Source organism: Bombus fervidus, chromosome 10, assembly GCF_041682495.2.
Source record: "Bombus fervidus isolate BK054 chromosome 10, iyBomFerv1, whole genome shotgun sequence".
NCBI lineage: Eukaryota > Metazoa > Arthropoda > Insecta > Hymenoptera > Apidae > Bombus > Bombus fervidus.
The window spans coordinates 12,968,735-12,981,942 of record NC_091526.1 but is presented as its reverse complement, the minus strand read 5'-3'; the positions used below and the strand labels follow the sequence as shown (position 1 = coordinate 12,981,942).

Genomic DNA, 13,208 nt, shown 5'->3' with positions numbered 1-13,208 from the left:
AACATTGTCAATCTCGAATTATATAAAAATAAAACGATGTTATATTAATAATCTTAATCCCTGTTTTGAGTTTAATTATGACATCTTTAAATGGTTTATCATTAGCGGGCCAATTACGACTCGGGCTAAAGATAGGCACGCGAATCGCTTGACTTCGACATTGGCGTTGACAGCATTTAGACGAGTAGATTGGTTCTAGATATCGAGATAGCGATTTATAAAAGTTCGATTATATACAAACGAAAGGTGGTAGCGTCGTTTATCCAGTCGAAGTACGTATTTTGTATGCGTTCGATCGAACAACCGAAGAAACTTTATACAACAAACCTTATAATCTTTAATTAGTAATAATATCTCTATTGCCTTGCAGAGTCACATCAATTTATCGACATAACGTGGTTGAATCTTTGTTTACACATCGCTTTCTCGCAATCGGTAATTTCACACCCCTGAACTTTGACATCGATTTTTTAAATTTATTCGTTCCGATCTGAATCATGCTCGAAGACTCCGATTATCACGAGCTAACGCTACAAAATAAATTGCAAAACTAACACCGCGTTGCGCGTTCTACGGCTTGAAGCACGAACAGATGAAACTGATGTTAGGCGAAACTCACCTCGATTGGCGACGAGGACGCTCCGGATTGGTTTGTACTGAACATCGGAGGCGAAACATCTTTTTGCAATTTTATACACCTGCAACACGTTCCTGTGTTTGACCAGTGCGTATCTAGCACGTGAGGACTGCATTTTTACGATGTAGAGTCGCTTGGGACACTTTCACCAAACGTATATCAATTTACGCTGTTCGATTAGAATCTTCTCTTAATCTTAAGTACCGCGTTAACTTCGTTAAATATCTCGCCTCGATATATTCTTCCGAAGGAACTTTTAACCGCGACAACGTCACTATAGCCTTTGGTGTTCTTAAATAATAAAAGAAATATTTCTCTCTCTCTCTCTTTCTCTCTCTTGTTCCACACGGAATTTATCACTCTTTGTTATCTATTAATCGAACCACGCTGTTTCGTGTATGTCGCTCCACGCGTCTCGATGTATCGTAAAAGTTCGATTCGAACGGCTGCACCGGCTGGAAGCTTATCGAGAGTCCGGCGTGGAGTGATTGCCAGGTTTCTGAAACAATAAATATTAAAGTTCGCGCGTGATCAAACAAATCCTTGGTATAGCGAGCGACAGAGTTGAAAACAGTGGATACTGACGTCATTTCGAGGTATAGTAAGTAAAATTATTATTAAATATTTCGTCGTAAGTTGTTGCCGGTGATAGGGACACCTGGACGGTGTTTGTTTTCAACGTTAAACCATCGAGTGCTATCCCTTAATTGTTAGTTACGAGATTGATTTTTCACGAACAGACTTTTCTCTGTTAGGTATTCACTTGTTAAGGGACAATTTAATACAAGTGCAATCGATACAAAAAAATAGGAAATTGATAAGATTGGTGGAGGATAGGATTAATCGGAAAGGATCAAACGTAAGAAAAGCCTGAAATTATTTTACAAACTTCACAGCACGATGTTCTGATACACTTTGCGCGTCGATCGTAACGAAACATCGTGAGTCAGACAGTTTCTTAAATCATAGATCGATGCCAACCGAAACGTATACAGAAAATGTGCAGATTACTTGGCGTGAAAATATTTTGTACTGGAAACGATCGCCTGACTTTCGGATCAAGTACGATAATGGAACAAACGAGTTTATTATTAGAATAACATTAGACTCGTACTTTGAATCCGCGATTCTAAGCCTCGGTCGTCAACGCCGTTGTACGATACGCTTCTCTCATAAATAAAGCCCGGTTAAAGTCTCCTTCTGAATGTATGGCCTTGTTGTTTGCAAACCGCCACGAGCATAACGATGAATAAATTAAAACGACGAATTCGTTCTAACCATCGATACGATGAACCGAGCACAGATTTACGATGTAGCATGTATACACTTGCGATGTTTTGTTTTTGACGAATCAATCAAGGCCGAACAACTTTGGATTTTGTTTTGGACTATTTTTAGAATCGTTACAGCGACTCTTTGATCATTTCGATTCTAAATATATTCCGTAGTAGAAGATATTACTAGAATTTTTAAAGTATCCCAACTACGTGAATGTTTCGTGTCAACTTAATGTTTATGAAAGAACATTATATTCTGTCTAAACCATTCAATCACAAAATATCACCGTGTAATCGAACAGCGTTTGAAAATTGTGTAATCTATTGTGCAATCCCTTCGACGACCTTGTCTGGATTTCCATAAATGGCAACCAGTCCACGAGATCCGATTTCAAAGTCAGAGATCACCGATCACGACACGTCCATATTTTTCAATACCTTGACATTGTAAGTGCTCCACTTATTCTGACCCAGATACTCTTGTTACGTTCGTTTAACCAAAAGTCAACGCGAAAGCTCTTAATAGGAAGACCCGACGAACGAATAAAAACACAATTTATACGACGATTAGAAATGCGATTGAGTTGTTTTGTTCGACGAAACGGAATGATATTTCTGCTGTAAATCTGAAACGCAAATTTTCCAGACGAGTCGGATACTCTCCATTTCGTCTGAATTCACACACGACAGAGAACATTTAAATTTAATACACACGTGCGAAGAAACTACGAAGCAGCATTGATTCGTTCAATTGCACAGTGAAACGTGTGCGTGGAAAGATCGCTGCGTCTCTTCTTCTCGACTTTCTTTATTTTCCACCGATACGGGCTTGTTCGCGTGATAAATGAAAAAAATATTTAAGGAGCTAAGAAGATAAACGTCGACGATGAAACGATAAAGGAAAAAATGAATCACGTTTTACGATCCTCCCGAGAAAGAGCCGATACCAGTTGATTCTAACGCCAATTTTTATCGTTCTTTGACATCGTACGTTTTCCAGAACGCATTTCTTGCGTAACGCGTAGACTATGAACCTCAGACGAGTTGCAGTAATTTGCAAACGTAACGCACTCGATGCACGCATAAATTTATGCGTTCCCTGGCTAGAAAAATGATCACGAACCTATCGGTCTTAATTGGAAATGGCAAATGTAAAACTTGAAACTTCTTATTTGATTAATCCTTCTGCTGATCTTTCTAAACATTTGCACAACTATTATTTGCATCAAATGATTGAGAACTATAATTACTTATGTTTCACAAACGATGTATAGATACTTCGAAGATATCGCTTTATTTTCTATCGAATCATGGAACAACTTCAAATAAAATATCAACAGATAAATTGGACACTTTCGAACATTAAAGTTAAAGCGAGTGCGTCAACCGCTGAACTCACTGGGCACGACACTGTACAGACTACAAACGCGATTCTACAAAGTTCTACGCAAATTGTTCCGGATAGACTTTATCGCGAAAAGAAATGGTTCGCTACTCAACATTTGACTCAGGTAAAAGGGTGCGTGCGCATTCAATTTTAGAAAGGATCGTCTCTAACGTGTGTCTATATATGTGTGCGTGTGCGTGGAACATATTGTATTAGACGTAAAAACGTAGCATGGTCCCTTCACCCTTTTGCTTCGCCTTAGGGGATACTATTGAATTTTATCCCTCATTCTCGATACTATATGTGGAAGAGTGGAGGAAGGAAGAAGATGGATGCTTTTGATCGTGTTTACTTTATATCATACTTATGGAATTATATTCTACATGTTCATAAGAACGTAACTGGATCGCTCGTTCTATAAAAGAATTTTGACATATCATTGATCGAGTGGGTAGCTAACATTAAAGTATAATTCTAAGCACGTATATAAGAGCCACTTCATCCGTTGAAACAGAAAGTCTTATCTTCGAATGATATTGTGATTCTTGAATTATTATGAATCATACTTGACAATGCAGAAATAAAGTCACAAACTTCTGCCAGAATTCAACAGCGTTATAAATAGAACTGTCTTATAACATAATGTCTCCCCGTTTGCCAGGAAAATTAAAATAATGATTCGTGTCATTGACACGTATAAAGGTGCTACATCGCCAGTGTTCAATTTGAAAGGTTACATAAACGACGAATAAAATATTCTATATAATTAATTAATATCCAAATTTTGTCCATTTTATAGCTCTTTTCGTATCTTTCTCGGCATTCTTGTTCCTATTTAAACACATTTACTTACGAATGTATGTATGTCTGTTGGTTATATAGAAGCTGTTTAAAAAGCACATTAACGTTCGATTTCTATGAATCTATAGATCGATGAGTCGGAGATGTCGTATTGCCAAGATTTACATATGCATATAGAAGATACTAAACGACAATATAAGAGCTCTTCGGCCTTGCGCAAAATCAGAAGGAAATACTCAAAATAAGTCTCTTATGTAACTACCGCGGCAGCGATTTAAATTTCATTCGACAGAAACTCGTTGTCTCCGTTTTTTTATGTTTTTCGCCTTCTTCTTACTCCTTTTTGTATTCTCTTGCTGATAGAAGCAAAGGCGCTGCTTGATTTATTTAAAAGTTAGAAACAGAGACGATAGCTGCTACCTCTTCCATTTCCTATTCAACTTAGCTTCTCCTGTTGCTATTAATGCGATGACGAAGACGTAATAAAGTAGCACAATGATGCACGTTACTAAAAGAATCCTGGGAAACTATATTTCATACTATACAACCGTAAGACGATTTGCGAGTCGCATTAGATAATCTCTCACAACGACAACATCTGTTTCTATTATTTTTTCTTACAATTCACGCACATCGATATATCGGTTTATCACGAATACCGAACATGTAATTTTCATAGTAATCTCTGACGATTGTAGCTCTTTTTTTTTTAGTAACAAATATATGAAAATACAAAAAGAAAGTTGTATTATTATACGAACGAAGCCATTGAAGCGTGTTGCTAATCGACCTTGAACGTAATATTCTGTCCAATACATTAAATTGACGCGTGTCGTAGAATAGACTCTATTATTGTTCGTTTCTCCTTTGCGAATCAGCTTCAAATTTCGCTTCAATACCTATTAATATTAGAGATTAATATTTATATGAAAAATAAATTTTCCTTCGTCGTTCGCACAAGCTTTCCGTAGATAATGCGTTACTATTACGTTGCTGATACTCCTGTGCTATTCGTATTTACTAAATAATTCTTTGAATTATTACAAAAACGATTGATCTGTGGACATATTTAGGAAAAAATGAAATTTATCTGCTGTTTTAAAATCTAAAGTTAGTCGCGTGTACCAGTCGCTGCGATGGCTGTACACAATCTCCGTCTATGTGTTTATTGGTCAATGACCATTCAATAAGTCGTCAATTTAATGTTCGTTGAACACGTCACACTGAAACTTAAGAGCCGTTTTCGTTTTACATATGGTATCTATCGCGAGAAACAACGTTTTAAATATTTATTTTTTAAATTCTATCAATTTTCTTCGCTACTTTATTTTTATCGTTACACATTGTGTTATTAATAACTTCCTTGAGAACTTGTTTATGAAATACATGCTTCATTTATCAAGCTTTCTAGCTCTAGGAATTTCACTCCGCTTCAGAATTTGTCGAATATGCGTCTATCCTACATCAGTGTAGACTTTTTTTGGAATGCTCGATTAGATAATAGCGAATAAAATCCATTCTTGAAATACCTCGAGATTAGTGTACCGCGTGCCTTGTGGAAAACTATGCGAACAATTTCAATAAACCTACAAACTATAAAACCACTTTGCGCGTTTGTCACGCAGTTGCAAAACATCCGCTGGATAATCTACCGAACTACTGACCTTTCAACGGCCACACACGGGCTTTTTTTATTTCCAACTATGTCAATATAGGTACTAATGTCACACGCATATAATCAAAATAATATTTATAATTTCAAACAACTGTTCTATAGATTTTCTATTCGTGTCCATTCACGTCACTCGTAATAGTTTCGTTTCGCTTAGTTGATCGAAATAGAATCTTTGATCAATTTTTAAACGAAAACAATTGAAACGTTCATTTGTCGATTACCGTCGGCGTCCTATAAAGCAACAAAATTTCGAAATATTTCCATTTAGTTTCTATCATTTCCACATATTTTGATAGCGATATATGTTGTTTGCGTTACTATAGCGTTGCTATTTTTGAAACAGTCTGTCGTTTATCAGTATTCGTAATATAGGAAATCTAGAGATTACAATGCGTACTTGTTTCCCTTAGATTAAAAGAGTAATTTTCCGTAAGATCGGATGAATGGTAAAAATTGTATAATTTTATCAGATATATTAAATATATTAGCATTAAACGTTATGTCAAATACACGAAGAAAAGGTGTCATGTTTTAAAGAAATAGACCATAATTGACACTGATCGTGTCTCTCGGAGTATCTGGTAATCTTTGTTGTGCTGGCTAATCGAGTCAAATGTACGTCCTTGTGGTTTAATCGGACGGTAGAAGTGAAATTTAAATGGATATCTATGCGATACACGTTGCCGTTCAAAACATTATGTCGTCAAAATCATTACTTGCTCAACGATATTAACTTCACTGGAAACATCGAACGATACAAATTATTGGTAAAATATACAACTAGGATAAATTAAATATAAGTGCAAATGCTGACAAACATCAAAGTACGAAAGTGAAAACCAAAAACAATTACCTGTTTGGTCTTCTATTCCTGTACGTTGGTCTTTTTTATCTACATCGAAGACTTCTGCGTCATTGATATGACTTCTTAATTAGGCTACCCCTATTTTCCATGTTATAGGACTTCATCAAATTAAACTCGTTAAACGTCGCTAAGATTGTATTTCAACTAAACTAGTTGCGCTACGTCATTGTGTTGTGTTGTGTGTGAATATATATATATATATACTAGTGGAAATAATGAAATAATTGTAAATATCGATCCTACAACAGCGTAATGTCAGAAACAGCTGAACCGCGAGTCGTATAGATTTGCCAGACATCATTGAACAATGTTTATCACTTTGTTCCGTGCCATTTCAGGAGAAATTTTATTCTTCAATGAAGCTACGAATAGTAATAATAATATTATTATTATTAAAGCACGATGTACGATTGTTGTATAACTGGGAGATAAAACACGTTGCAATATACAACACAGTACAATAGGAAGTACAATCGAACTTTGCGATTGCACGAAATGGCACACAATGTAACACAAAGTTTAGTTTCACCTATTACTGAAACTAATTCTACTGTACAAAGTGAAAATTTACGTCAGCGCAGTGAATTATGTTCTCGAAATTTTCCAACGTTCCTTTACGAAGCGAAGCAAAATATAATGGCGAAAAATATTAGAAATAAAAAATCTGTTTGCATCGGAGAAAAGCTACGTCTTTCGCGTAAAAAACATCTCATAAGTAATCGAAATAAGGAGAGAGGCATGTAAATATCCTGCGATAATGATATTACGTACATATATTATAATTAAACTCAAGGTTTAACTCCTGTAATTTGAATTAATGTACTTAATTAAGATGTTAAAGCTGAGCTACTATTTCGCAACAAAACACGTTGGTGCGTGTAACATCCAAAGTTCGTTATTTATCTTTTCCCTCCTTACAACGTAAACTGGAACAAGATCGTGAAAGATCTCATGTATTAAAGATATCGATACAGAATTTAAAAAAATACTCATGTCGTTTGATATAATCGTACGATTAAATTTAAACTAAGGTTAAAAAACAAACGACAATTCGTACGAATCAATTCAACGAACGTTGTACACTACGATCCTTTCGCAATCGTTAGACCGTAAATGTTTGTGCGAGTTCATAATTTATAATCATGGCTAAAAAGGTGGAAGCTAAATTCATCTTTCTTCGCTCGTTAAATATTACGACGAATCTTATGGTTCACATTGTAACGCTTATCGTTTTTATCGCCTCGCGACTGCGTTTGTGAATCCAACGATGATTCGATGCTGGAAAATGATATCGATTTCTAAGACTGAAAGCATCGTTGAGGTTGAAACAGCTGATCCGTCAGTCTTAAAAGTGGCCAGATGAAAATTAAGCCGACCGACTATACGAAAGAGTTGTATTAAAGAGCGGGGTGATTATAGCTAACGATTTCAACGTTAGTCCGAAAAAGGGGCGTCAACTGAATCGATATTTCTAGCAGGCAAGTAGGGAGGTAGGAACGTTAACCGACTGTTGAGGGAGCACGTAAACGTTCCTCCTTGAGGACTGTCTCGTTCGTTTTGGCACGGTTTGAACATCCTATACGACATATCGTTCAAATTATCTAGTTCACAGCGATATAGTGTATTATATACTGTCAAATAAATTGGACCCGGTGAAAACTTGTTTCTTTGAGAAAGAGAACGATGACTCGTGTATTGGAATTCTCGTGGATTATTCCTTGGGCGTTGCTACGCAACCTTCGCGTGTATTCGGTCAATGAATACACGTTAATGTACGTGTGTGATAATGTGTATATATGTTTAAAAGTATCAGAACTCGTTGTTAGCTTCTTGTTGACTGAGGCGAGATTGTGTTGGTCAGTTATTTCGTAAAGACGACCCAAGAAGTAAGGCAACTTTTACCAAACTCATAGACTGTACATTTAAATCATCCACTGGAAGGCTCGTTGTTACCAATAACAGACTTTTTTACAATAAAGCGCACAATTCGTTGACGCGATATTCGCGAAACGTTTATGGAAGATTGTACGAAAAAAAAAAAAAAAAAACGCGCTGGTCACAAAAGAATAAATAGAATGACGGACAATGCGCAAAGCGGGGAGAAGAGAAAGACTGCGGAAAATGATGCGTCTCGTTTGATTGGCGCCTGCACACGCGCTTTGTAATTACACGTGCTCTTGTCGTCGTATTCATACGCATACTGCGTCGATTAACATACTTGTGCGTACTTGTCGCACGAATTGCAGGTGTATCAGAGATACAGCCGCGATGCATCAATGTTTAACCAATGCGAATGTAATTAACGATCTTACGTTGCCAAATATGTATACGATATAAACGTAATAAGATACGTACCGAGGGAAAATTTCAGTAAAAGCATCTCGAAAGCTACTGGGAAACATTTTTACTCGAAAAGGAACAAACGCGTAAACTAATGTAACGCGAGGCGGAGATTACGTTTGTACACGCGTTATTAATCTTCTTGTATTCACCGTTAGTACGTAATTGTCATTTACCGATCGATATTTGTCATCGGTCTCATTGAGAAAACAAGCAATTTCTTATCGGAGGAATGATACGTCTGATTATCTAACTGTAGTTACGCACAGGGCAAATTAACTTCTACGTAAAACATTTCTACGCAAATAATATCTTCGCAATCTGGAAACTTCAAAAATCTAAATCTTCGCCATCGATCAACGAACTGTGTGTTACGATTATCCTAAGAATTACGAAATTATCAAATTACAACCCTTGTTAAAGTGAAGTAATACAATTTGTAGTACATACCATAGGTATTTTTCTCTAATCAAGCAACAACTATATCGTACCCTGTGATTCATTAAATAATTGCTTTCATTCATCGGTATACTTGAATGCAGGGATTTCTCGAATAGATGTGAAATAAGTATTGTAGATAGAAGATATAAAAAGATAGCAAGAGCTAGCAGATTCTATTATTTCCTTTTATCTTCGTCGATATGAATGAAAAAACAGTTGACCTAATCATCGTGCAATATTGTTTACGTTTCAAGCGCCACTAGATACATAACTTTACATTTTCGCCAGCTATTCACTAGCGCTTGTAAAATATTAGTCCAATTCTATAACCGATACGAGAAAAATATATGGACGGAATGGACGAAGGACAGAATATATGAGCACATTTAAACAACATGCATTGCAAATTCTTCGCACACTGGTGTCGATATATAAATATTTATAAACTGATACTTCCGAATAGAAATTTAAAAACGTAATTTAAAGAATAATATTTGTGTTTGGACGTCAATTACAACGTCAACTCTGGTACGATATACCGAGATTAACCTTATAATTGTTCTCTTTAATGTTGCAAAAAAAGATATATAAAAGAATTAGAATAAATAAAACGACGTCAATGATATATATGACAAAAACGCAGCGAGAATTTCAATTCCCGGGAAAACCCTGTAATAAATTTCAAATGGCTGTATTAATTAAACTTACATTGTCATAAAATGTTAGTTTCTCGTCTGTACAGATTAATTACAAGATTAAGGTAATTCGATAAGCGTACGAAAAGCAAATCTCTCTTCTGTAACGGGGAGATCGTATCGCTGAAGAGTTATTCTGTACATAATATTTTCCTATATGAACGCAAGAAATCAAGTTACGTAATAAAGAATTACTTTATCAGATCAAAAAATTGTACGGTCCCATTCACTCGCAAGCAGCTTCGATCGCTTTAATTCCGTTAACTCGTAACGATACTAGCTGCCAAATTTACGATTAAAGTAGAGATAATTCCTTACAATATTAATCTTTCAGCTTGTTGACATCGGAATTCTAATTATAAAGAGTTTAGGTTATTTGAAGTTGTTCGTAATGATAAAAATATCTAACTATAAAAACAGAAAAGCAAGAAAAAATTGATTTTCCAAATCTGAAAGAGCGTGTCCACGCTGGAGCAATCAACGCGGAATCTCGTGATCTTCGACCCTGCATCGAGACCTCGTTGATCGACCATGACGATTCACCGAATTATTACATAAACGTCCTAAACCGTCATTCGGGGTAGATCATATGGCCAGAACGTTCGTAAATGTTCGTTTCGACGACTCTTTGACGTTCGATTCTAACGAGTTTGTCACCGACGCAAGAATTACACAACACATTAACCTTTCTTATTCTCACTGTGCATTAAAAAAAAAAAAAAAAAAAAAAGAAAAAAGAAAATGCACGAAACAAAGAGACCCCTCGATGATGCATTCGACGTTGGTCGATTTCGAATTGTTGCCAGGATCTGTGCATCTATGTTTACCCGAAACGGGCGTGTTGTAATCGCGGATGCACCAATTTGAATTCGGTCGAGATTGGTGTACGAATAAAAATGCCAAAAATTTTGGTACACGCGCGGCCAATCGGCGCATCTCGAGCCACAGACTCTCGAATCGAGAGCAGCGAACCGCGGCACGATAACTCGCGTGGGTCAATTTCGTTGTTGGCGCAGACCGCGAAACTCGGCACGCACGCAAATCTCAAGCGAAGCACACACACGCGTTGTTTCGGCACTGCAATCGTGACAGCCAAGGGATTTCAGGTTTCTGGGCCAGCTTCACCCGGTCATTTGCCGGCGACCATGAATTGTCAATAATTCATTGCCGCGCCGGGAAATACTGTGCACGGAAAGATCGAAGGCGACGCAAACGATCGGAGGACGTAACACGGTGAAACAGACGAAAACACGTCGAATCTCATTCAATAATTCGGTGTACTTACGGTGTCGCACGCCGGGGACAAGGTAGGCCAGACCCCGTCCGGCTGAAGTCTAAGCCGCAGTGAAATCTTGAAGCACGTCGAACTGTTCTCGCTGGTACACGCGTTCGACCTCTATGGAAATAGACAGGCGCGATTGGTATACCAACCTGCGCCTGCTCGTACCGTGATGCGCGTTTCTTCGGACGACCGACGGTGTCGCCAGCTAGCGGTTACGCCGACCGAGGAATAACCTTATCACAAGTTGGACATATTGTCTGATAGTGTATCGTGCGAGTTTACTGGCTACAAAATAATATTTTTGTTTGGTGATGTGTTCTGAAACGATTCGGTTCGTTTCGAACATATACACACAGTGAAACGAAGAGTACGGACATGATTCGAAGCTTCTGAAAGTCTCCATGAGTGTTGAATCTTAGGCTTCTGTACCTAAAGTTTCGACGAGTTTTGGAAGTCGCGATAGATTTTGTAAATTTTAAAAATCATGAAAGTCTTGGCGAATTTTTAAATCTCTCGAATCGCATCGAAGTTGAGATTCAAACTCTCGCCGCTACTCTTACCGAGATACTCACATTGTACCGTCGAGTGTCCGGTCTAGAAGAAACAAATAAAGTTTAGTTAGCAGCGTAGCATATTAACAACGGCAAGGCCAACCGAGTTTGATAGTGTTATTAATTGGATCAATAGAAAGTTATATTTTTCAAATGTATCCTTTTTAGGGGAAAAGGTCCATCTATATATGATATAACCATATCTATTTATATATGTAATGTCTTTTTATGTTTTAATTATCCATATGATTAATCGGAGTTATTACATTTACGTTCACATTTCGTTTCTTATTAAATTATGCTAATATAATAACATGTGTGCATATTAAATAGAGTTCACAGTCCGTTAGCACGAGTTCGTAACGATAAGCCAGATCACGTGCCTTTCTGAACTACGTTCCACACAATTTAATAAATTAAATAGTCATACCTCGTGTAACCAAAATATTATTAAATCTTTCAAAATGTTCGTGAAAATATTATATTTCCCAGGAATACATATAAATAATTCTCAATAACTTCGGTTACGTAATATGCGTCGCTATCCATCAAGTAAGAATTACGTCAATTATAATTTGCAACGGAAGAAAAAAAATTATACCAAATTCATATTAATTTGCTTTAATAATCGTTTCTCGAATACGCATGTCTTTTTTCTTACTAAAAGGTATTGCAAGTTTCTTTAGAAAACAGCATGCAATACAGTACCATTTGGCATTTTCTTATCAAGGATTCAAAAATGGCACTAGTAGGTACTAATAATAATGTATCGCGTGAGTTTACGTCAAAATCGAATCTGCCAATCGCGTCACTTTTGACGAAGTCTTTTCATAGTGCAGTTTCCGTGTTCTTCTTACCATTAATCCTGCTTCAAGTTACAAAAATTTGTGACACATTAATTTTTATAACATCCAATCTTGGTGCAAACATTTATCGCGTTGAGATAAATCGTGTATCATATATCGAGATCACATGTTTAAAGCAGTTCTATATTGAGAATGTAATCTCCTGTTTAAAGGAATATTACTGAAAGTATATTTGTTTACATCTAGAAATCGTTCTTTTACTCCCTAAAAGATAAGTCTGTATTTACGTGTGCCAGGAATATCGTGAAAGTCCGATTGATAACGGATGATGTAGAAGCATCGAAAATATTATCAATAAATAACCTGCATATATCTGTATATATCTAATACTGTATATATCTAGCAGAAAATCTAAGAAGGTTAGTTACCAGACCTTTGTTGCGCAACTCTA

At 36.6% G+C, this 13,208-nt stretch overlaps 2 protein-coding genes across 6 annotated transcripts in view; one reads left to right on the top strand and one right to left on the bottom strand.

The window, feature by feature from the left end:
- Positions 1-13,208, bottom strand: part of Pcb (Pyruvate carboxylase) — a 67,266-nt gene that overhangs the window by 13,846 nt on the left and 40,212 nt on the right. For 2 of the 3 annotated variants that reach the window (XM_072011957.1, XM_072011959.1), the window contains exons 1-2: positions 11,404-11,564; positions 620-1,136 (exon numbers count right to left, since the gene is read on the bottom strand). In XM_072011957.1, the coding sequence (XP_071868058.1) occupies positions 620-752 (133 nt within the window). In that variant the 5' untranslated portion in view covers positions 753-1,136; positions 11,404-11,564. Of the gene's footprint in view, positions 1-619; positions 1,137-11,403; positions 11,565-13,208 lie in introns of those variants that run through there. The other variant, XM_072011958.1, reaches the window with a different exon arrangement.
- The window catches only part of LOC139991688 (uncharacterized), a 45,247-nt gene that overhangs the window by 26,988 nt on the left and 5,051 nt on the right, over positions 1-13,208 (top strand). The window contains exon 1 of one of the 3 annotated variants that reach the window (XM_072011969.1): positions 12,751-13,176. The exons of the other annotated variants lie outside the window; for them this stretch is intronic. The gene's annotated coding sequence lies outside the window, so the exon portion shown is untranslated. Of the gene's footprint in view, positions 1-12,750; positions 13,177-13,208 lie in introns of those variants that run through there. 3 annotated transcript variants of the gene reach the window in all.